This window comes from Budorcas taxicolor, chromosome 8, assembly GCF_023091745.1.
Source record: "Budorcas taxicolor isolate Tak-1 chromosome 8, Takin1.1, whole genome shotgun sequence".
NCBI lineage: Eukaryota > Metazoa > Chordata > Mammalia > Artiodactyla > Bovidae > Budorcas > Budorcas taxicolor.
Genome location: NC_068917.1, coordinates 87,089,425 through 87,114,295, shown reverse-complemented (window position 1 = coordinate 87,114,295; position 24,871 = coordinate 87,089,425). Strand labels below are relative to the sequence as shown.

At 50.0% G+C, this 24,871-nt stretch overlaps 1 protein-coding gene across 1 annotated transcript; it reads right to left on the bottom strand.

Moving 5' to 3' along the window:
* Positions 1-707: 707 nt before the first annotated feature.
* On the bottom strand, positions 708-24,344 carry SUSD3 (sushi domain containing 3). Its single transcript, XM_052645441.1, has 5 exons — positions 24,257-24,344; positions 7,879-8,067; positions 5,988-6,135; positions 4,878-5,030; positions 708-1,318 (listed from the first exon to the last, which is right to left on the bottom strand). Exons 1-5 carry the CDS (start codon positions 24,342-24,344, stop codon positions 1,126-1,128), a joined length of 771 nt encoding a protein of 256 aa, XP_052501401.1. The 3' UTR covers positions 708-1,125.
* Between the last annotated feature and the right edge of the window lie 527 nt (positions 24,345-24,871).

Below are 24,871 nucleotides of genomic sequence, written 5' to 3'. Positions count from 1 at the left end.
TGCCCCCTGCTGGAGGCTTTCCACGTGAATCAGGACAGATGGACTGCCCCGTCGTGTAACCTGTATCAAGATGTATTTGTTAGTAACGGAAACCATGACAAATGTGGCTTCAGGGTAGCAAAGGCTCTTTCAGAACCACCAGCTCTCCGTAAGGCTCTTCTCCTTACAGCCTAAGCGTGACTGCAGGGCCTCCAGGAAGCAGGAAAGTTCAGACAGCAAACACCAGTGAGGTTCCTCAACGGCCAGACAGATCACACCCCAAATCTCAGAAGGCTAGAAGTCAGATTTCAACTGGTTCAGGAGAGAAGTGGAGTCCAGGTACCTCCCCTCATTGAATGAAACACAGAAGTAGTGACCGAGGATGACTTCGGAGGTCCTGAAAGGTAAGGTTTGTACTTGGGACTCGCACTGTGGAAACCAGCTGCCATGATGTGAGGAGGCCTGGCCACTCGAGGTGATCACCACTTCATGGGTCTCTGCTGACTCCTGGCAGCAACCCAGCTGACCACAAGCACATGGGAGGAGCCGCTGTGAGCAGTGGCCGGCAGAGCCCAGCGGTCCTGGAATCCCCAGCTGTAATAACGAGAAACTCCAGTTTTATGCTGCTACACTTGAGGCTCTGAGACACAGGGATTGAAATCTGAGACAGTAATTCTTACCTTTATTGTTTTTCAAAGAATTGTTTATTTCATACCCCTTACCACAACTCTACAGATAATGGACGCAGCATCCCAGCTGGGTCTCTGCTTGTAGGTACAAGGCAGCCAGCTGTAACTGTGAGGAGTCTGCTGCCATCTCCTCCACTCTGCTATGCAAAACTAGATGTGCCTAAAATGTCCTCCAGTCTCTTCAAAGGGGCCTCACTAGAGGGAGGCTGCAGCTGGTTTTGTGAACCTCAGTGGTGGTTTCAAGGAGCCCTGTCTATAAAAACAACTATGGCTGGGCTCCCCTGGGACAGGTCACCCCCTGAAAGGGTCCCCAACTCAATGCCTTGAGGGATCTCTAAGCCCGGAGACTGGTTTCACTGACCAGTCTTGAGCTGGACACATGTCGAGATGCAGGTGTCAGCTGGTAGGTCGTCCTGGCCTTCCCGCTGTGGAGGGTAGGCTGGGGCCTCCGCTTTGGTCACCCTGGGACATAGGCTGCAGGCTGTCTGAGCATCACAGTTGGCCTGGAGGGAGGCGGGATCTGCCCTGGGCTTGCTGTATGCACCATCATCTGGGCGCGGGGTGAGCTGGTGGGGCCACTGGCGGTCCAGGAGTCCTTGTCCACGCCTCGGGCCATGCTGGCCAGCTCTCTGGTACCCTCACCAAGGTCTCTGCAGGAAGAGGAAGGGTGAGCTTGGAGGAAGAATGAGGACTCCAATTAACCCCAACTTTGCGCCCATGCTGGGTACCCAGGCCCTGGTCTCCAATGGGTCTGGGATAGATTGCTGCCCCAAGGTGGGGGCCGCTGTTTCCTCCTGCCTTGCACCCAAGGAGGCCCCTCCATAGGTGCCTCTATTTGAGCCTCAAGTCCCTCCTTCATACAAGAAGGATGACTCAAGGAGCAGCACACCCACCTTCCTAGGGCTTTCTAGAGGAAGGAAGCTAATTCAGAGTGTAAACTATGTGGAAACAGCATGCCCTAGGCAGAGAAGGGACACTGGGGCCCCAGGAACATTATGGAGGACACCCTTGATCTTGCCAGGCTCTCCTCTGGCACTCTGGGGCCAGATCTCCTACCTTCTAGATCTTCAGTTCCCTTGTGGGGCCCCCAAGCCACAAACCCACCCATTTTCCAAGCTGAGCAAACCCTGGCCCCCACCTTTGTCCACCTGGTCCTGCTCTTACCAACTTACACTGGATTCTGCTGCCTGAGGCTGCCTGGCTACTTCTTCCCCTTAAGATGCTCTCTCTTTCCTTCTCTCCAATACAGGCTCTCCCAATCTATTCACCTCAGGCACCACTTCTTCCAGGAAGCTTCCCCAGATTTCTGTTCCCACCCACACCTAGTCCTCAGGAAAGTTCTAGGAAGTAGTAGGAATTACGTTATCTGTTGGTTCAATAAATGAGTGAATAAATTAATTAATTAGCAGAAAGGAATATCAGCTTAGTAAGGAAGTCCACTGACTCTGGAGCTAGACTTTGGAGCTGACTTCAAACCTAGCTTCATGCTTAGCAGTGTGTTATTCTGGACAAGTTTCTCAAAATGGGATAAAAAAAATAGTTCCTACTCCTATGGTTAGAACAAGTAATGTTTGGAAAAGCTCAGAACAGTGCCTGGCACAATGTGAGTGCTGGGAAGCATTTATGAAAGAAAAGTAAGGTCAAGGGGCAAACCTCACCTTACTAAAGATGATTCCACCACCAATCAGTGGGAGAACTGGGGCATCTAGGCCTTGCCTAGGATGGTACATCCTGAAATGCAGTAAGTCCTTCCCCTATTCCATTGGGGCTCTTCCCAACTACAGACAGTGTGTCACAGGTCTATAATGGAGAGAGGGTGTCACAGGGCAGGGGGCAATGGAGAAGCTCCAAAACCTGCCAAGGAAATATGACTATATGAAAAGGATATGCACTACCAACATATCCTGCACATAATCTGAAAATAACTAAAATAAAAAGGAAAGTACTTGCAGCTGGCTGATGGGTAAGAATCTCTTCTACAATGTACACAAAGCTTCCAGTATTGATGAGAAAAAATATCAGGCAATTCAGCAGAGCAAACCCAAAATGACTAAAACCAGCAATGCTACTGGTAAGCAAAGGCAGGAGAAAATGCTCTTTCTCAATGTTAATCAAACAAATGCTGATGAAAACCATCGATGTAACTCCCACTTGCTAAGGAAGTGATGGAAAACAAATCATTAACGTTTGGCAATGGTTAGCTATAAAAATGGCTCAACTGGTGCTGGGTTCCTGGAGAAAGAATTTGGTAATAAAAATATTCAGACTTATTTGACCTAAACAATCTGTTCCTAGGATCGTCCCAAAATGCCATCTCAAAAAAGAAAAACAGCTCTAAGTACAGGCATTTACCTAAATCTGAGCACAGCACTTGAAGTATTCAGAGTGAAGCTCCAGGGGCCTCAGACCACCATGGCAACACAACGTGTCAGGTCAGGTGGAAAGGGTGCAAGGTGGCATTCCTGCCATGGCCACCACGATGTAGGCCTAATGTGTGTCTGAAGTTCAAGGGAAGGAGCTAGGAAGTCAGTTCCTTCCCAGAGGCCTTACCACTCCAGGAGTCAGCCAGCCCCAGCACTTTGAGTGTGCACCTGGGATCAGACAGGCCCTTGCTACTCCTGCACAGGCCACCACCTCTAGCACCTCAGTTTCCTCACGTGCGTACCAGGGACAAGAGCAGAATTAACAACAACGGCTGGCACTCACTGAAACTATACTCTGGGCCCAGTCGAGCCCACTGAGTCATATCACCTCAACAGGGCCAAGAAGTGAGGCCCACCATAATCCTCACTGTACATGGGTGGAAAATGAGGCGTGAGCAGTTGTCACACAGAGAGGTGTCAGGCTCAAGCAACTGGCTCCCTGGGAGGTTCCTGTGGGGATGGCCTGAGGAAATGAGCAGAAACTGCCCTTGCGATGCCAGGGCAGGGCAGAGAAAGCACTCAGTGGGCCAGAACATCCTGTGCGAGAGAGGAGGTGCTGCAACGACTGACGCCAGCAAACCGAGAGCCCACGCTCCGGAATAAAAAAAGCCACCATAAAGAGAAGCATGCGTACTGCAACAGAGAGTAGCCCCCTCTTGCTACAACTAGAGAAAGCTCCCGCGCAGCAATGAAGACCCAGCACAGCCATAAATAAAAAAATTTTTTTTAAGTTTGAGAAAAGAATACCTATAAGTTCAGAGTGATACAAAAAATAACAAAACAAAATGAAAAGGAAAGGAAGGATAAGACAAAATCCATCTTCATTCCTCATAGAGGGAACAGCAGAATCACAATGGAATGAAAATCATCATTCCCAAACCCCCAGGGCCAAAACTGATTCTGGCTGGATCACCTCTGGATGCTAAGGCTACAGGTCAGGGGTTTTAGGGACAGCAGAGTGACCCTTAGCAGAATCCTGTCTTTGTCACTTGACAATGGGCTCATCTCAGCCAAGAAGGCCCAGACCTCATGCCTGCAGGGTGATAGCCCAGCCTACATCCGTGATTCACACCAGCACCACCCATGGGGCACCTGCACCAGAAATGCTGCCCAAGTGAGTCATGCAGGAACGCCAAGAAAGTCCAGAATACAGAGTCTGTAGGAGACCACTGGCCTCGAGTGTGCCAAGGGAAACACCACCGAAGACAAATATCCCGCCTGATGCAAGGAGCCCAGAGACCGGAAGGCCCTGGGACAGAGGGTGCTCACTCAAAGCTGGTAACAACACTGGGAGATGTTCTATCTGCACTCCATGTTCAGCCAAGATTAGACTCCTTGAGTCAAAAAAAAAGTATGTAAAAAATGTCCTTGTACTGGTTCATAAAAAGTGTGTGTGTGTGTGTATATTTTGAAAGAAAGACAAGCAGAGACAGAAACAGAGACAGAGGAGCAGGGAGACAGACGGGAGGACAGAGCAAACTGACAGGGCACGGTGGGTCCTGGTGAAGGGTAATACTCATTTCCAGAAGCTTCCTTCTCTGGACAAGGGGTGACAAGAATAAGACATGGAGTGGAGGGCAGCTCCAGGTACTAGGGTACAGGTCAGGCACAGGTTGCAGAAGGACCATCAGCTTGTCCTACAGATGGGAGCTGGGGCCTTAGTGGGCCTGGACTCACAGCATGTGCGGACTGTGAGTGCCCTTGGTGTCCAGGTTCTCTGGCCAAGCCAGACACTCCCCTGCCCTTATCACTGCCCTACCGCCCTCCTTGCCCTGCCCATGCCCACGTGGTGAAGCTGTGATTGTCGTGCACTTGAACAGGTTGGATCCTGGACACTCCACTGATGCTGCTGTCACTGTTGAGGCCCTTAAGGCCGAGGTAGGGAGCCTGTACCGTCTCCAAATCCTCGTGTCTCAGCTGGAGCCACAGTTGGTTTGCCCTGGGGAGAGATGGGGGAAAGACATTCAGGTGTGAGCGTGTCCAGGACACTACTTGCAAGCCTCTGCAAGGCAAAGAGTGAGTATTTTAGAGCTGTACCGCTCTGCTGCTGTAGGGAGAAGGCAGTCATGGATGATGAGTAAGTGCCAGAAAAACTACTTACAAAGACAGGTGGTGGAAAGTTCTTGTGATGAATCAAGCCAGTGATGGTATAACACTGTGAATATAACTAATGCCCCCGAATTGTGCACTGAAAGATGGCTCGTGTGGTAACTTTTATTATGTTGTAAATATTTTACCCGGAGAAGGCAATGGCACCCCACTCCAGTACTCTTGCCTGGAAAATCCCATGGGCGGAGGAGCCTGGTAGGCTGCAGTCCATGGGGTCGCTAAGAGTTGGACATGACTGAGTGACTTCACTTTCACTTTTCACTTTCATGCATTGGAGAAGGAAATGGCAACCCCCTCCAGTGTTCTTGCCTGGAGAATCCCAGGGACGGGGGAGCCTGGTGGGCTGCCGTCTATGGGGTCGCACAGAGTCGGACACGACTGAAGTGACTTAGCAGCAGTAGCAAATATTTTACCACTGTTTTTTAAAAAAATACCACCCCCACCCCGCCATACACACACAAAAAAAAACAGGATAAATTTCTGTGAAGAAAAGTAGAGGTGAGCCAGACTCCACCTGCAGGCCCTAGTTAACCATCGTGTGGTCAGCCTTGCACATCCACACACAGCAGAGCATACGCTGGGGGTGTGCACAGTCTGCAGAACGAGAAAATCCCGTGTGTACCTGTCACCTCTCTTACAAAAGACCAAACAAGTGAGCCATGCGCCTTGCACAGCCTAGATGCTCTGTGAATAGCAAGATGCCAAGACCCCAGCAGCCCCATTCCCTGACACCCCAGGGGTCCCGACGTGACTAGCAGGTGCCCGCAGCAGTGACAGGTCACTGTACCTGTCGGATCGCCGCTGCTCACTCCTCTTCACACACTTCACGAAGCAGCAGGTGAGGAAGGCCATGGACATGAGCATGATGATGGCGCAGCTGACGATTGAGGAGATCACGGCCACCTTGAAGCCAAAGGTTTCGTAGAGGGGCACAGCTGTGAGGGAGACGAGACCAGCTCTTGGATCCAGCCTGGCATCAGGGAGCCCTGTTCCATGGGGAAGCCAGGGAGCTACTGACAGACGAGATGAACGTCTGTGAAAACTGTTGTAGGGGTAGGGCTGCCAGGTAAGACTGCCCCCAAGAAGCGGGTATTTGAGCAGGGTTTTGGTGAGTGTGTAGGAGTTTTTGGTGGCATACTGGGGGAAGCTCTGACAGGGAGTTCAGTGATGGTCTCTTTGGCTCCATCCCCTGTAGACTAGACTCCTGAGAACAGAGAACGGTAGACAACACATGGTCTATTTTCACAATGCCTCAAGCTGGCAAAACCCTTTGCGGGCCTATGTGCCTTCTTAGGTCACTTTCTAGGAAGGTGTGGAAGAAAGGAAAACAGTGGTGGCTCAGATGGTAAAGCGTCTGCCTACAATGCGGGAGACCCAGGTTCAATCCCTGGGTTGGGAAGATCCTCTGGAGAAGGAAATGGCACCCCACTCCAGTACTCTTGCCTGGAAAATCCCATGGACAGAGGAGCCTGGGAGGCTACAGTCCACGGGGTCACAAAGAGTCGGACACGACTGAGCGACTTCACTTTCAGTGTTTGGGGTCAAAGGGCCTTTGGCACCTTATCAGCTATGTGCCAAAGAACTAGTTATGTGCCAAGAACTAGTTCTATCAGGTTCTAAAGGATGTTCTCGAAATTGAGGCCGAGAATCCTAACTTGAACAACACTGCATATTTTCCCGTGTAGTAGATATGGATCACACTTTCCATTTCCGAGTCCCTCTGCCCTACCTGGACCCTGGCCGTCCCAACTGAAGACTACATTTCACAGCTTCCCTTCACATGACCACATTCTGGCCGGTGGTGAACAGTGGCGCAGGGGTGTGGGACAACTGCTAAGAGCCTTTCTTGCCCTGCAACTAATCCTCTAACAACTACATGGATCATGCAGTTGAGGTCATGCCCAACAGAGCCACAATATGGAAAAGGCCTGGGTCCCCACCACGGGGCACTATACAAGCCTTCGACTGCCCATGCTGAGGACCAGAGGCAAGAAAAACCTCTCATAATGCCCCGTTACTTTGGTAACCCTCATTATCTTGGGTTTCTATCTCTTGTTGGAGTCTAATCCTAAGAGACACTCTCCTCAGAGATTCAACCATCACATGAGTATTTTAAAGGCTCTGAGAAGTCCTGCTGCCTGTTAACCCAGTCTTTCCTGAATTATATTGACTATAGAGCCCTTTTCAATGCACAATACACATTAACACAACATATGTAGCCTCACTTTGGAAAATGCTGTGCTAGGTATTATCCTTCAACACCCTGTATAGCAAATACAGAAAACCATCTCCTCCTCCAACTGAGCACCACGGCCAAGCCTAGAATTCTTGGCACATGGAATATCCTATTAAGGTTTGCTGCATCTGTGCATGAAATAACACACGGATGAACGCAGTTTTCTGCTTAACAGATAAAGTGCTAGCTCAGACGCATGAGTCACCTCTTGGAGATGACAGGCCAAGTCATTGGCAGCGCTAGAATTTGAAGCAGCTACTAGAACTTGAGTCTACACTGCAGACATGGAGCCCCAAGGGACCACCAGCCCTGGGAACAGGACCTTACACAGACACCCATGGAACCTTCTCTGTGGACATCCATGCCACCCATGTGACAAAATCAGCACTCCCCCCAGGGGGCACTGCTGAGTTGGGGGCAGCTCAGGCAGAATGGGCCTCACTCTTGCACATGGGGGTCCCTGAAGACCACTCAGCGATGTTCCCCTTCCAGGTACAGGTGAGGAGGCCAGACCCCACCATCTGGTGGCCTGACGGGCAGTGGAACACGATGACAGTCCCCACAGAAGTGCCGTCCCCACGAAGCACTTGGAAGGTGCCCTGCAGGGGCTGCTGCAACTGCACACACATGCCTAGGAGAGAAGAGAGGGGAGACAACGTGAAACCCCACCCTTGGGGCAGGGGCTTGGCTGGAGACCTCACCTGACCCAACGACCATGTGTGCTCTGGAGAAGGTCACACAGTTACCCAGACAAGGGACAGTGGCATCCACGTGGCCAAAGTGTAATCCCTACATTAAGTGAAATCTAGAGGTGCTGAGGTCCAGAGGTGCTCCCCAGGTCCAAGAAGCAGTGGCTGCGCGGGCGCCGGAGGGCCGAGAGGAGCTACTCCAAGTTCAAGGTCAGGAGGGGCGGTGGTGAGGAGATATCCCTCGTCCAAGGTAAGGAGCAGTGGCTGCGCTTTGCTGGAGCAGCCATGAAGAGATATCCCAGTCCAAGGTAAGAGAAACCCAAGTAAGACGGTAGGTGTTGCAAGAGTGCATCAGAGGGCAGACACACTGAAACCATACTCAAAGAAAACTAGTCAATCTAATCACACTAGGACCACAGCCTTGTCTAACTCAATGAAACTAAGCCATGCCCTGTGGGGCCACCCAAGACGGGCGGGTCATGGTGAAGAGGCCTGACAGAATGTGGTCCACTGGAGAAGGGAATGGCAAACCACTTCAGTATTCTTGCCTTGAGAACCCCATGAACAGTATGAAAAGGCAAAATGATAGGATACTGAAAGAGGAACTCCCCAGGTCAGTAGGTGCCCAATATGCTACTGGAGATCAGTGGAGAAATAACTCCAGAAAGAATGAAGGGATGGAGCCAGAGCAAAAACAATACCCAGTTGTGGATGTGACTGGTGATAGAAGCAAGGTCCAATGCTGTAAAGAGCAATATTGCATAGGAACCTGGAATGTTAGGTCCATGAATCAAGGCAAATTGGAAGTGGTCAAACAGATGTCAAGAGTGAACGTTGACATTCTAGGAATCAACAAGCTAAAATGGACTGGAGTGGGTGAATATAACTCAGATGACCATTATATCTACTACCGTGGGCAGGAATCCCTTAGAAGAAATGGGTCGCCATCATGGTCAACAAAAGAGTCCGAAATGCAGTACTTGGATGCAATCTCAAAAACGACAGAATGATCTCTGTTCGTTTCCAAGGCAAACCATTCAATATCACAGTAATCCAAGTCTATGCCCCAACCAGTAACGCTGAAGCTGAAGTTGAACAGTTCTATGAAGACCTACAAGACCTTTTAGAACTAACACCCAAAAAAGATGTCCTTTTCATTATAGGGGACTGGAATGCAAAAGTAGGAAGTCAAGAAACACCTGGAGTAACAGGCAAATTTGGTCTTGGAATACAGAATGAAGCAGGGCAAAGGCTAATAGAATTTTGCCAAGAGAACGCACTGGTCATAGCAAACACTGTCTTCAAACAGCACAAGAGAAGACTCTACACATGGACATCACCAGATGGTCAACACCAAAATCAGATTGATTATATTCTTTGCAGCCAAAGATGGACAAACTCTATACAGTCAGCAAAAACAGGACCAGGAGCTGACTGTGGCTCAGATCATGAGCTCCTTATTGCCAAATTCAGACCTAAATTGAAGAGAGTAGGGAAAACCACTAGACCATTCAGGTATGATCTAAATCAAATCCCTTATGATTATACAGTGGAAGTGAGAAATAGATTTAAGGGACTAGATCTGATAGATAGAGTGCCTGATGAACTATGGACTGAGGTTTGTGACATTGTACAGGAGACAGGGATCAAGATCATCCCCATGGAAAAGAAATGAAAAAAGCAAAATGGCTGTCTGGGGAGGCCTTACAAATAGCTGTGACAAGAAGAGAAGCGAAAAGCAAAGAAGAAAAGGAAAGATATAAGCATCTGAATGCAGAGTTCCAAAGAACAGCAAGAAGAGATAAGAAAGCCTTCTTCAGTGATCAATGCAAAGACATAAAAGAAAACAACAGAATGGGAAAGACTAGAGATAGCTTCATGAAAATTAGAGATATCAAGGGAACATTTCATGCAAAGATGGGCTCGATAAAGGACAGAAATGGTATGGACCTAACAGAAGCAGAAGATATTAAGAAGAGGTGGCAAGAATACACAGAAGAACTGTACAAAAAAGATCTTCACGACCCAGATAATTACGATGGTGTGATCACTCACCTAGAGCCAGACATCCTGGAATGTGAAGTCAAGTGGGCTTTAGAAAGCATTACTATGAACAAAGCTAGTGGGGGTGATGGAATTCCAGTTGAGCTGTTTCAAATCCTGAAAGATGATGCTGTGAAAGTGCTGCACTCAATATGCCAGCAAATCTGGAAAACTCAGCACTGGCCACAGGACTGCAAAAGGTCAGGTTTCATTCCAATCCCAAAGAAAGGCAATGCCAAAGAATGCTCAAACTACAGCACAATTGCCCTCATCTCACATGCTAGTAAAGTAATGCTCAAAATTCTGCAAGCCAGGCTTCAGCAGTACGTGAACCGTGAACTTCCAGATGTTCAAACTGGATTTAGAAAAGGCAGAGGAACCAGGCATCAAATTGCCAACATCTGCTGGATCATGGAAAAAACAAGAGAGTTCCAGAAAAACATCTATTTCTGCTTTATTGACTATGCCAAAGCCTTTGACTGTGTGGATCACAATAAACTGTGGAAAATTCTGAGAGAGATGGGAATACCAGACCACCAAACCTGCCTCTTGAGAAACCTGTATGCAGGTCAGGAAGCAACAGTTAGAACTGGACATGGGACAACAGACTGGTTCCAAATAGGAAAAGGAGTACGTCAAGGCTGTATATTGTCACCCTGCTTATTTAACTTATATGCAGAGTACATCATGAGAAACGCTGGGCTGGAAGAAGCACAAGCTGGAATCAAGATTGCCGGGAGAAATATCAATAACCTCAGATATGCAGATGACACCACCCTTACGGCAGAAAGTCAAGTGGAACTAAAAAGCCTGTTGATGAAAGTGAAACAGCAGAGTGAAAAAGTTGGCTTAAAGCTTAACATTCAGAAAACTAAGATCATGGCATCTGGTCCCATCACTTCATGGGAAATAGACGGGGAAACAGTGTCAGACTTTATTTTTTGGGGCTCCAAAATCACTGCAGATGGCGACTGCAGCCATGAAATTAAAAGACGCTACTCCTTGGAAGAAAAGTTATGACCAACCTAGATAGCATATTCAAAAGCAGAGACATTACTTTGCCAACAAAGGTCCGTTTAGTCAAGGCTATGGTTTTTCCAGTGGTCATGTATGGATGTGAGAGTTGGACTGTGAAGAAAGCAGAGCGCCAAAGAATTGATGCTTTTGAACTGTGGTGCTGGAGAAGACTCTTGAGAGTCCCTTGGACTGCAAGGAGATCCAACCAGTCCGTTCTGAAGGAGATCAGCCCTGGGTGTTCTTTGGAAGGAATGATGCTAAAACTGAAACTCCAGTACTTTGGCCATCTCATGCGAAGAGTTGACTCATTGGAAAAGACTCTGATGCTGGGAGGGATTGGGGGCAGGAAGAAAAGGGGATGACAGAGGATGAGACAGCTGGATGGCATCATGGACTCGATGGACATGAGTTTGAGTGAACTCTGGGAGATGGTGATGGACAGGGAGGTCTGGTGTGCTGCGATTCATGGGGTCACAAAGAGTGAGACACAACTGAGCAACTGAACTGAACTAAGAGGTGCTGAAGACCATGGTGTTGATAAAAGAAACACACATCTAAAGACAATAAAAGCTAAAGGACAACTATTATCCAAGTGCAGCTCAAAAGGCAGAATCAAGGGGAAAAAAAGGAAGTAGAGAGACTGACAGATGTGATTTCATGAAAAGAAAAAAAAAACTTTTGTTCTTTCCTAATAACTGAAAACCGCTTCATGGACCACAACCTTGTCATGGAGAAGGGGCTTGCATAACTCAGTGAAGCTATGAGCCAGGCCGGCAGGGCTGCCTAAGACAGACAGGTCATAGTGAAGGGTTCTGACAAAAGTCATTCACTGGAGGAGGAAATGGCAAACCACTCCAATATTCTTGCCGCAAGAACCCCAAGAACAGTATGAAGGGCAAAAAGGTATGACACCGAAAGAGGAGCCCCCAGGGTTAGAAGGCGTCCAATATGCTACTGGGGAAAAGTGGAGGGCAATTACTAAAAACTCCAGAAAGAATCAAGAGGCTGGGCCAAAGCAGAAATGCTGCTCAGCTGTGGGTGCATCTGGTGGTGAAAATAAAGTCCAGTGCTGTAAAGAACAATATTGCATAGCTGATCACCGAAGAATTGATGCTTCTGAATTGTGGTGCTGGAGAAGACTCTTGACAGTCCCTTGGATTGCAAGGAGATCAAACCACTCAGTCCTAAAGGAAATCAACCCAGAATATTCATCAGAAGGACTGATGCTGAAGCTCCAATAACTTTGGCCACCTGATGCAAAGAGTCAACTCGTTGGCAAAGACTCTGATGTTTGGAAATATTGAAGGCAAAAGGAGAAGGAGATGGCAGAGGATCAGATGGTTAGATACCATCACTGATTCTATAGACAAGAATTTGAGCAAACTCTGGGAGAAGGAAAGGGGAACCTAACGTGCTGCACTCCACGGGGTCACAAAGCTTTGGACACGACTTAGCAACTGAACAACAACAATAACTGAAAAGCAAATTCAGATGAAAAAATTAGGAAAAGATATTTGGAGAACACAGGACAGAAGTTCAACACCCATAATTTATAAAGAGATCTTAACACATCAGTAAAAGCTGAACATCCAGTAAAACAGAATGAACTGATGTGTGAGCAAGCTACTCTTAAGAAACAAGTAGCTAACAGACACGAGAAAATGCCTGCCTTCATAGGAACTGCGTGCTAAGTCGCTTCAGTTGCGTCCGACTCTTTGTGACCCTATGGACTGTAGCCCGCTAGGCTTCTTTGTCCATGGGATCCTCCAGGCAAGAATACTGGAGTGGGTTGCCATGCCCTTCTCCAGGGGAGCTTCCTGACCCAGGGATAGAACCCAAGTCTCTTGTATCTCCTGCACTGGCGGGTTCTTTACCACTAGCACCAGCTGGGAAGCCCTCATAGTAACTGAAGAAACACTAATTCAAATGAGAGCTAATCTTTCACTCCTCCACTTGCAAAACGTAAAAACAAACAAACAAACAAAACCACATGTGAACTTAGCAAGGGCCTGGGAACAACTCCTCTCTGACTTGCTGATGGGGGTACAGACCCAAATCTTTCTGGACAGAGTTCGGTAAAGTGTATTAAGAGCTTTATGCTTGTATATAAATCTGAGATTTAGCCAAAGTAAGTACTTATGATCTGCTGCCTGGATTTCTATAACAAGATATCTGTCTACACCCACATCTCCAGCTGTGGGCATCGGTGCAGTTAATCGGAGTACATCTGACATGAATGCCAGCAATGATATCCTCAAGTGTTACAATGAGGTCCTTATATAAGGACATATTCATAATTTACTGTGCACTGTTCTAAATGCTTTACATGTATTAACTCATCAATCCACAAAATACCTCCCCATTTGACAGGGGAGCAAACTGAGGCACAGAGTGGTTTAACCATTTCCTGAAGTAGCACAGTTCCTATGCTGTAGGGCAGAGACTCTGAAGCACACAGGAGGCTCTGGGCCTACCCTCTCAATATACACGTGTGATAGATACCTCATGTGTCCTTCGTGTCTGGCTTCCCTTGCTTAGCACGAGAGGTGTTGTGCTGCGTGTGTTGGCAAGCTGTCCGCATTTACAGTGGAGCAGAGCACCACGGTGTGGATGCCCTGCATGCTTCCCTGTTCCTGCTGACAGATGGATGTGTGTGTTGCTTCTGGCCTTCAAGAATATGGAATGAAGTGGCTACTGATGTTCCAGAGCATGCCTACTCGTGCTTGAGGTGCAAGAGGCTCTTCCTTCTGCTTATCTGGAACTTTCTGATTGTACTGCTGCTGCTGCTAAGTTGCTTCAGTCGTGTCCGACTCTGTGCGACCCCATAGACGGCAGCCCACCAAGCTCCACCATCCTGGGATTCTCCAGGCAAGAACACTGGAGTGGGGTGCCGTTTCCTTCTCCATCTGATTGTACTGCTGGTGTATAAAGTGGTTAGCCTCAGACAAAAGGGAGACTGGTTGAGCTGGTTGTCTGGCCTGTGTCTGTGGCAACACTGACCAGAGGCAGCATCCATGTTCAACTCCCTTGCTAGGTGGGAGCAAGGGTGGGGACTGGGACAGGGGCTAGCACTGCCCAGACTGAGGACCCTGTTATTCCACACCAACCTAAGACAATGCTGCACCTGACCCCCATGGGATGCCTCCAGCTAGGACCGTGCCCTGGGCACCAGGCATAGGTGTCCTAAAGCCCACTCAGCCTGCCACACCCAGCCAAGCTCCTGCCCTGGCCAACCTGCTCATCACTTGGCTCCCCTATTCTAACTATGATGTTAGCCACCAGTTCCTCTATCCTTTACTTGCTCTAGCCCTCACATTTAGAACCAACCTGGACTTCCTTTTCTCAGTCCATAACCAATTCACCAGCAAACTCTGCGAGTTCTGTTTTCAAAATACATACCCAGGACATATTTAGTAGGCTGGAGAGTCCTCCAAAATCCACACCCACCTGGAAGCAGCCCCACAGGGGGTCCACTGTGGAACGCATGGGACACTGTGTCATACAGGTTGTGGGGACAAAGCATGCCTGCGACTGCCCAAAGGGCCATGGCTGTCACTCAGGAGGGTCACACACATGCACTCATATGCCTCGTGATAGCACCTCACATGTCTGCACACAACCAGCCCTGTCCAGAAGGGAAATCGAGGCTCAAGAAGGTCAGGCCGCCTCTTGCATGAACCTGCTGGCCCCGCCCCACTTAGGGTGAGGGTGTTAGTGACAGAGAGGCTTCAGCCTCAGGCCTGCATTCTGCCCTCAAGGAGGCCAAGGCTGCCTGAGACCCTTGGTGTGGGGCAGAAACACTCAGAGACATCATTTGGGTGAGGTTGGCCAAGCTGCATTTCGTCCACCCCCTAGCCCCACCCTCCCTAGAACCTGGCGGGTGCCTCATCAGGCTAAAAGGCTGGAGGGAGGACTCTGTGCCTGAGGGGTCCTTGTGGGAGTGGGGACTGACCATTGGAACACAAACAACACTGGGCACTTAATGGATGGTTCACTATATTGGAGCCATATGAGAAGACCACCCATCTCCACCTCACAGATGGGGAAACTGAAGCACAGCAAGGCTGGATGACATGCTGAGGGTGATGGGGTGGAAGGGTGCTAGCCCATGGCTGTCATGTAAACCACATGTCTGGGAGGATTTGGGCTTCCCTGTCTGAGAGGTCCACCGCTGGTGTCACACTCACAATAGCTGGTAGAAACATCTGGTCAAGAAGGACCCCAATTCCTGCCCTCATATGGCACTCAACTATCTGCAGAGGACAACAGTCATTATATCATTTTAACATGAGCAACCAAGCTTGGAGAGGTGGCTGACCCGCCCAGCACCCACAGATAGAGAGGGAACCCACAGACAGGATTGACACACAGCTCAAGAGTCCTAATCAACAGCAGAACAAAGGAGTGTGGGTATTTGCAACATACATGTAACAGAGCATCTTTCTTACATAAACAGCACTTACACACTCGGATCATAGTGAAGGGTTCTGACAAAAGTGGGTCACTGGAGGAGGAAATGGCAAACCACTCCAGTATTCTTGCCTCAAGAACCCCAAAAACAGTATGAAAAGGCATAAAGGTATGACACCGGAAGATGAGCCCACAAGACTAGAAGGCGTCCAATATGCTACTGGGGAAAAGCAGAGGGCAATTACTAAAAACTCCAGAAAGAATGAAGAGGCTGGGCCAAAGCAGAAACGCCGCTCAGCTGTGGATGCGTCCGGTGGTGAAAGTAAAGTCCAATGCTGTAAAGAACAATATTGCATAGCTGATCGCTGAAGAACTGATGCTTCTGAATTGTGGTGCTGGAGAAGTCACAACAGAAAAAATGGTTACATTAGGAAGAAAAAAATGGAAATGGTCCCAAACTAGTGAGCAGAGCAATTAATTAAGAAAATTAAACAGTATCCACATTAGGAAGGAAGAAGCAAAGCTTCTCTATTAGATGGCATGATCCTATATCTAGAAAATGCCTAGGAATCTGATAAAAAAATCTATACGAACTAATAAATGAGTCCATCAAGATTACAGTATACAAGATCAACACACAAAAATCCACTGTATTTCAGTACAGTGTCAATGAGCAAACTAAAAATGCAATTAAGAAAAAAATTCCACTTACAAGCGCATCAAAAAGAATAAACTACTTAGGAACAAAATTTAACTAAAGAAGTTCAGGTAAAACTGAAATTAAAAATTACAAAGCATGTTTAGAGAAATTAAAGAAGACCTAAAAAAATAGAAATACATGACATACTAGGGGGTCAGAAGACTTAGTATGGTTTAAGATGGCAGTGCTCCTCTGCTCACTTAACAGCTTAACCCAAATTCAGCATAACCCAAATTCAGCATAACCCTTATCAGAGTCCTAGCTGCTACCTTCACATAAACTGACAAACTGATCCAAAATTCATAAGGAAAGGCAAAAAGACCTAGAATAGCACAAACAGAACAATCTTGAAAAAGGAGAACAAAGTTGGAGGATTTGTACTTCCTCAGTTCAAATTTTATCACAAAGCTATGGTGATGAAAACAGAGGACACTGCTATACAGACAGACATACAGGCCAATGCAAGAGCTTAAACTCAAGGCATAAACTCCTATTTACAATCAGCTGATTTTCAACATGGATGCCAAGACAATCAAATGGGAAGAGAATAGTTTTTCAACAATTTGGTGCCACGAAAACAATACTTACATGCAAAAGGAGAAAGTTGGACCTCTCCTTATAGCATATAAAAAAATTAACATGACTCAAAGATCTCAATATAACAGATAAAAACCATAAAAACTCTTAGAAGAAAACATAAGGGTAAATCTTCCTGACCTTCCAATGGCAATGGTTTCTCAATGATTACCAGAAGACAAACAACAAAACAAATAGATAAATTGGACTTCACTAAAATGAAAAAATTTGTGCTTTATAGGATACTATCAAGAAAGTGAAAAGACAAGCCTCAGAGTGGGAGAAAATATTTACAAAAGCATCTGTCTGAAAAGGGATTGCATTTAGAGTGTATAAATTATTATACTGACTTATAAAAAGACAGCCTAATTTATAAATGGGCAAAAGATATGAACAGACATTTCTCTATAAAGATAAACCAGTGGCCACGAACAAACACATGAAAAGATGCTCAACATCACTAGCTCCAGGGAAATGCAAACCAAATCCACCGGGAGGTACTTTTTCATGTATACCATGAAAAAGACACATGAGAAAAATAACAGGTGTACCAAGAATGTAAAGAAACTGGCGCCCTCACACACTGCAGCTGGGAATGTCAATGGGGCAGCCACTTCACAGTTTCTCTAACAGTTTTCAGAGCACTCCCAAATGATGCGGCAATGCTCCTCCCAGCAATATACCCAAGGAAAAGGAAAACACGTCTATATAAAAACCTGAACACAAATGTTTATTAGCAGCATTATTCATAATAGCCAAAAAGTAGAACCCACCTAAGTGTTCATCAACTGATAAACGGTGAGCTAAAGTATGGTCCACCCTTACAACGGAATATTATCTGAAGAACTGACGTGCTACAACACGGATGAACCTTCAAAACTAGCCAGTCACACAAAACCCACATAGTGTATAACTCCATTCATATGCAATGTCTACAACAGGCAAATCTATAGAGACAGAAAGCAGGTCAGTGGTTGTCTGGGGCAAGGGAGAGGGGAAGTTGGGAGGTGAACTCTAAGGTCTGCAGGGCTTCCTTTTGGGGTGAGGAAAATGTCCTAAAATTGACTGTGGTGATAGTTGTACGTATCTGAATGGACTAAAACCCATCGAGTTGTACACTTTTAATATACAATTTAAGCGTGTGAATTGTATGGCACATGAATAATACCTCAATAAAGCCTGTTAGAAAAATTCAGGGGAAATATTTATCTCAATCAAAGAAGTGTGAATTTGAAACTTATTACTTTTGGCTTGGTCTAGTTCAGAAAAACCAGCCCACCAGGTTAGTGAGAGTGTGGGAAAAGGGGCGGGGCAGAGGGCACAGCCCGGAAGACCTAAGAGGCAGTCCTCCCCTGCAGCAGGGGCAGGCAGGTGCTTGCAGGCAGGAAGGAGTCCCAGGGAGGCAGGGCAAGGAGGACACAGCATCGACTTCGAGCCGCCAGTCAGACATTTCCCGATTACCCTCACTGGCCTTGGGTCACCCAGTTCTCAGCAGTACAGAGGTTCAGTACTACAGAGTACTCAGTACTGTACAGAGTAGTACAGTAGTACTCTTGATTCCAGCATATAGGCCCTTAATCATCACACTGTGTTTCCACAGGTGCCAAAGGAGAAATGAATGTACAAATGCGTGAACAGACAACCTAACATCTGAAAGTTGTGATCAGCACTCCTCCAGGAGAAATCTCTTTTCTTTTTCAGGATCTGTGGACTTGGACACGTGTGGTCCTTCCAGCCAGGGAAGTGGACGGGGGTTTTGGAACTGGGCAGACATAGCAGGGCGGCCACAGGCCAGCCACATGGCCCCTTCCCCAGGGTCACCGGAAACCAACACTTCCCAGTCCCCAATTTAGAGCTGCCACTTCTCCATTCTTCTGTGGCTAAGCACCTTCTTTCTCCCCAGCCCCATGAGGCCCTTGGAGAAGGGAGGGCCTTTTGGAAGGGATCAGCAGGGGTAGGAGCTTCGTGGGCACTTGTCTTCCCAACACCTGGCAAATAAAAGGAGGAAGGGGTAACCCTGTGTTTATCCTTTAAAGATGCAACTAGAACTTTATCAAAAAAATAAGATGCTTTGAGGGAGGGACAAAGAGATGGCAAGAGAAGAGATGAAACAGGCCTGGTGAAAAGTTAAGGGTAGGATAGAGCTGAGGGATGTGTGGATATAAATTCTTTCCTCTGTGGTATGTTTAAAAAATTTTTTAATGTGGGGAGAAAGCCTTAGGCATCACTGTTGAATTTATCTGTCTCATATCCCCCAGGGGGTAGCTGCCCATCTCCCTACCCAGAGCCCAGTCCACATCCTGCACTACCAGCTTAGATGGCCCTGGCATGGGGAGTCACAGACAGAAGAAAAAGTTTCAGAAACTGAGGCAGCAGGCTGGTTCTACAGACACACTCAACCTGCGGGGTGAGCAGGTTACCAATTCAGTCCTCAACTCACCCGTAAAGGCTGCAGTGGGCAAGACTGGGCGGGGTCTGACTGAGATGACATGCAACCCCAACCCAGCAAGGAAACCACCACTGTTGTGGGGAAAGGGCCCGGCTGTCAACAGCCACATCCTGTACAGCTGCTGGGTTCCACTATGGTGACATGCCAATCCTGAGACATGCACTGCCGCTGTTTCATCACCCAAGGGGCTCACATAGCTTCAGTGACAGAAATAAGCCCTCCCCACAAGAGGCCCAGAGCCTGTCCTGCCTCCTGGAATCTCACCAAGGAGGGAGGGTGAGGGGTGATGCCACAGAAAGGGAACAGGCCTGACATGTGGATGCCTCCAGGGTTGCGTCAAACTGAAGACTCAAGGGAAAGGTCCAAGAGAATTCACAGCCCAAGCCCAGTGAAAATGCCACTGCCCATTACCACACATGTTACGCGGCTGGGGACAGGAGGGCCACCGAGAGACTCAGAATGGGGGCTTTAAAAGAAGTCATGGCCGCTCTCCCCAGACCTGTGGCTTCACACTCTGCATTTCTGGCCAGCCGATACAGGTGTCTCACGCCCATCAGAGGCAGGGAGCCCCTGCTTCAGGCACAAGTGTATCGTTAAAACAGGTCCTCTTTTAAAAATGAAAATGAAAAGTCTGAGGAAATAACTCTGATAAGAGCAGGGGGAAGATGAGCCTTGCCCAAGGCCCCTCCCTGCAGTGAGTACATCATGGAACCTTCCCCTACCTGGGAGGCAACGAGCTCAACTCCAGTAATCTGAGAGCCCAATCAAGCAGAGAGGCAAAGGCAGAGAAGCCAAGTGGGCCTGGTCTGCTAGGACCACCCTCTCAGCCCCAGCCCCTCTCCACCAGGTCTGACCCTGCTCCACCACCTCTAGGCTTAGGTCCTAGACTTGGTCAGATTCAGTTTCCCAACCTGCAAAATAGGCTGACCTGCTCTTCAGGTCAGTGATAGGAAGAGTGGGACCACCTGGTGGAGACTTTAAACCTGTGCCTGGGAGCTCAGGAATGTCCCTAGGAGGAGGCTTAATACCTGCTCCTATCCCCCATCCTAAGTCCACAGTATCCAGGATACCTGCACCTGCTACCCCCAGACTCAGACCCAAGTCTTCCCCAAGACCACGACACTCTTCCAAGACACCTTTATCTGCCATCCCGTTACTCCAACGGGAAGTCCTGTATCCCTTCTCTGGGCCTGAAAGGCTGGCAAACACTTTGGGCTGGGCCCATTTTCCAGATGAGGAAACTGAGGTCCACAGACCTGTTGAAGGCCCCAGGTACACACTGGCAGTGCCCCCCACCAGACCTTTCTACCCAACTTGTGACACACAGGCCAGATGGGGCAGGAAGGTGGCACAGCGTCAGAGGACAATGAGGGCTTCAGTCTACCCATCTTCTAAGGATATTCCAAGAAACCACCAGCTGGCTCCAGAGACATTCCAGAGACATCCCCTAACCACTGCAAACCCAGCCTCTTCTCACATTCCTCACTACACCCTCCACTGCCTGGAGACCCCCAGACTCTCTAGCTGGGCCCCAATAGTCCCACCCTACACATGGTGTTTAAGAGGCAAATCCCACTTCCTCCATCCCCTGCTGAAAATCCTCACCGACACCCAGCTGCCCCTGTATATCCTTCCTAGGCCTGGTCTCCACCCTACCCTCAACTCCCAGCTGTCCTTCCCTTCCAGCCCCACTCAGCCCTGGAGCCTGGCCCTGCCCACTTGCGGCCCAACTCACACACTGGACGCTGCATTCCCCCAGCCCTCCTCTGGCTGGACCCCTGCACCCCTCAATCTTTGGTGCATTTTTTTCTCTGCACCCTATATGAACTCATCTTTTTTTTGTTATGTACAAATAAATCTCAAAGAAGAGGAAAAACAACAGAAAAAAAACAAAAGGAATGGATTTGATGCAGGCAAGATAGAAAACAAAAGCAAACCCTATAAACTCACTGGACAGTGGAGAGGCAGATCTGCCCATCCGGTGTGCATCCAACTCCCCCGACTCACTCCCCAGCGCCAGGCAACGCTCTCTCCCACCCTCTAACACACAGTGGGTGTACAGCCTGGCCTGCACACCCTGGCTTTCCAGCCCATGCCTCCCCCAGCCTGCCTGGCCAGTGGGGATAAGAACAATCCTTGCTTGTTAATCTTTTATCTGGAACCTTGGACCACAGGACCATCCCTCCTATCCTCCTTCCTGGAGCCAACACAGCCCTCAAAGCCTGACCTCATCTACTGGGAGGTAAATAAGTTAACCTTTTATGCTGGCCATGGCTGCGGACAACAGGGACAATGAGGAGATGGGGGAAGCAGGCTCCTGGACTCACCCACTGTGGGGCTGGGTCACTGTGGGACTGGAAAGTCACTTCCTTGTTCTGAGTCTCAGTATCCTCAAGTAGAAAGAGGAACCCACAGGAGGGATTTCTCAAAGAGAAATCAAAATGGATGAGGGGTACGGGTGCACAGGTACTCTATGGAGAGTCAACTGCCCCTCACTCCCACCCACAAGACCCCAGCAGCGGGGACAGCCACGTGCAGGAGGCCCACGCCCTGGCTGCATGTCCTAAAGGAGGCACAGGGTTCAGAACTACTGCAGTTCTGGTCCTTGGCTCCAGTTCAGACCTGGGGCTCCCAGGCAGTCCACTGACAGCAGGTCAGCTTACACATGAGAAATGTACGTCCTCCTCCAGCATATGACCAAGTTAATTCCAATCCAGTAAGAGTGCAAGCCCTGTGCCCCCATCCCCTCCACTCTGAATCTCTCAGGGGAGAACACTGAGGCTCCAGAGAGCCTCTTTCATCCAGCAGCTCTGTGTGTACCCTGGTGGAGCCAGGCCTCAGGGGCACAGAGGCCCTGTTTAGAGACCAATGCCCACCCACTCCCTCCAGGTTTTGGTCTTTTCGTGAAACGGGCCCAGTCTGGCTGTGGGGCTGGCCTGCAGGAGTGACGCCAAGGGGACGCCCACAGAGCACGTCCTCATCCACCCCTGCAGCCCTTCTACTGCCCGCTCTCAGGGGTATGGATCATCTCCGGCCCCTGAAACCCCGAGTTATTCCTCTTGCAGGGCCATGTTCCTGGACAATCTCCTCCATCAAGGAGTGCTGGAGCTGCCCTGGGAACAAGGCCAGTGGGAGGGCAGTGGGAGGGCAGCCTCCCAGTCAGCCATTCAACAAAGATTTAAGGCCTTGTTCCAATTCAGCCTGCCCCTGTCTGCCCCTCCCTGCTGTGCATGGGAGATGAGGAGAGAATCCTAGGACTCTGTGTCTGTCTGGTTGGATTTGTATAGCTCCTCTAGGAAGAGCAGAATAATGTACCCATTGTACAGACTGCAAGAAAAACACCCATCCCATTCCTGTGTTTTAGACAGTGTCAAACTGTCTCTAAAGACCCCCATACCCATCATTTACTGCCCCACGAGAGGCGTGTGCCCATTTCACAGCCCAAGATACTGGGGCGATGGAGCAGAGCAGTGGAGGAGCCCAGACAACTGTGATACCCTGGGGCGGAACCATGGTGAGGGTGGGTGCATTGGGACCTCCCTGGCTCCCACACGCCTGGGCAGGTATACAACGCCCACCACTTAGCATATGGAGAAACTGAGGCACACAGATAGTGACGTACCCCAAGTTGGGGGGCTCCAACCCCAAATTCCTGGGAAAGATTCACAGGCTGGGACCCCCGGGGTAGCAGGGCTGGGGCCAGGCCTGGCAGGCTAGATAGAGGGCAAGAACTGGACTCTGAGACCCCCTTTCTCCCGGGACAGTTCTCTGAAAACAGTCTTTTGTATGTAGCCAGAGTCTCCCCCACACCCTCCTTGGCTGATCTTGGGCAAGTCCCTGTGCCTCACAGTGGACACTCACCTCCCCAGGCAGTGCTGCACAACTCGCACACACATTATCCTCTTTTCACACGCACTGAAACACTAAATTCGGGACGGGACATCAGGCTGCCAGAGGGAGTTAAAGAAAAACCCACCCCACCAGGCCAGCGGCAGGTCTCAGGTCTTGGCTTTCACACCACCAAGCCACCCGCCTCTGCTCAGAGAATGACTTCGCTGGGCCTGTTTTCCCATCTGAGACAGAGCCGTCATTCCTCCCAAGGTGGCAGGTGTCACTGTTTTAAGCTTGAGTGGCTGCATGCCCAATGGGGTGTGTCCTGTGCCAGGCTGCTTCTCCAGGCCCGGCTTCCACCCGTACAATTCAGCGCCTGGCCTGGGGCACAGGTGTGCAGAGACCCTCAGGCTTAAAGGGGAGCTGACGGTGTGCCCTCAATGAGCCTCCAGGAACATCTGGGGCTCAACGTCTGGGTTTATCCGTGTTTCTAAAAGGATTAAATTTCAGACGCATTCAAGGCGTAAAGGGGACATTCGAACCCCTGGCTTCGGACGCTTTCCCCACACCGACGGCGGGCAGAAACACAAACCTCCTACAGAACAATCCAGAAATCAAACATTTACGATAACAGTCAGCCTTCCGGAGACCCCGGAGCCACACACCAGGCTCGACTGTCCTTCTCTCTCAAGCTCAGTTTCCCCACCTGTAAAGTGGGGCTGAGGAGCTAGCCGAGGAACCCGAGCATCTCCCCGAGGTAAGGCCGCTTTCGGTTTCCCCACGTCCGTCGCGCAGCCATCCCCCGCATCACCCCCAGGCGGCCCCCACTGGGAAAGGGCGCACACCTGGGCTGGCGCGCGGCTAAACGCAGCCGCCTAGCTTCTGGGCACTCGCTGCCGGGCTTCAGCTCCGCTGGGGCGCCCGCTGGGCTGCGGAGAGGGCCGGGGCGGGGGGGCGTTAACCGCCGGGTGTGCACCTCCCAGCGGCGGAGTGCAGCCCACCGCCCCCCGCTCCCGCCCAAAGCTGTGCACGCAGCCCCTCACCTTTCCCGTCTGTGTAATGGGGGCAGAACCCCCCCCCCGAGGCCCGCAGCCTCTGCCCTTACCTGTGCCGTTCCCGGGGGTGGGCATGGCGTTCCCCTTGCGCCCCCCGGGCCTCGCCCTGCGGCGGAGGGTCGCCGCCGCCCCGCGCATCCCCGCGCCCTCCGCCGCGCTTGGCCGGACTGCCGCGCAGGGGCCAGCGTGGGCGGGGCGGCCGGGACGCGCCCTCGCAGGGCAGAGGGCGGGGCCGACCTCGCAGGAGCCGTCGGCCCCGAGGGGCCGAAAGTCGCGGAGCGGAAAGTCTCGCTCCAGGGACTTGCGCAGGCGTTGCTCTCAGTCCCTGCCCCTCCGACCACCAGGGTCCTCCCCAGCCCAGGTGTCCTCGGTGAGTAGCACATGTGATCCCCATCTGTGTCACTGGGTCAGGCCCTCTGTGGTGGGTGACGATGTTGTGCTTCTTCAGTGAGGACCCCCGGGTCGTGGGGGCAGGATTCAGACCTCCAGGGTCTGGCCCTAGGCTCACACACCACACGGAGGGGTCCTGCGCTCTCCTGACTCCTCCTGCCCAGCCCCCTGCGAGGGGGCCCCTGGCTAGGCTCAGGGCTGCGGCCCGCCCCTTCCTCTCTAGGACCCCGCCCAGCCCAGGCGCAGCACCCCGCCCAGGCCCAGGAAATGCTGAG

What these genes read in the sequence shown, in the direction of transcription:
- SUSD3 (XM_052645441.1), bottom strand. Translation starts at nt 24,344, where the DNA reads ATGCGCGGGGCGGCGGCGACCCTCCGCCGCAGGGCGAGGCCCGGGGGG. An exon ending in GAGCAGCGGCGATCCGACAG is followed by an intron (nt 5,031 to 5,987) that starts GTACAGTGACCT and finishes ATCTCTCCCCAG; the next exon opens with GGCAAACCAACTGTGGCTCC. An exon ending in GACAATCACAGCTTCACCAC is followed by an intron (nt 1,319 to 4,877) that starts GTGGGCATGGGC and finishes CTCTTCCTGCAG; the next exon opens with AGACCTTGGTGAGGGTACCA.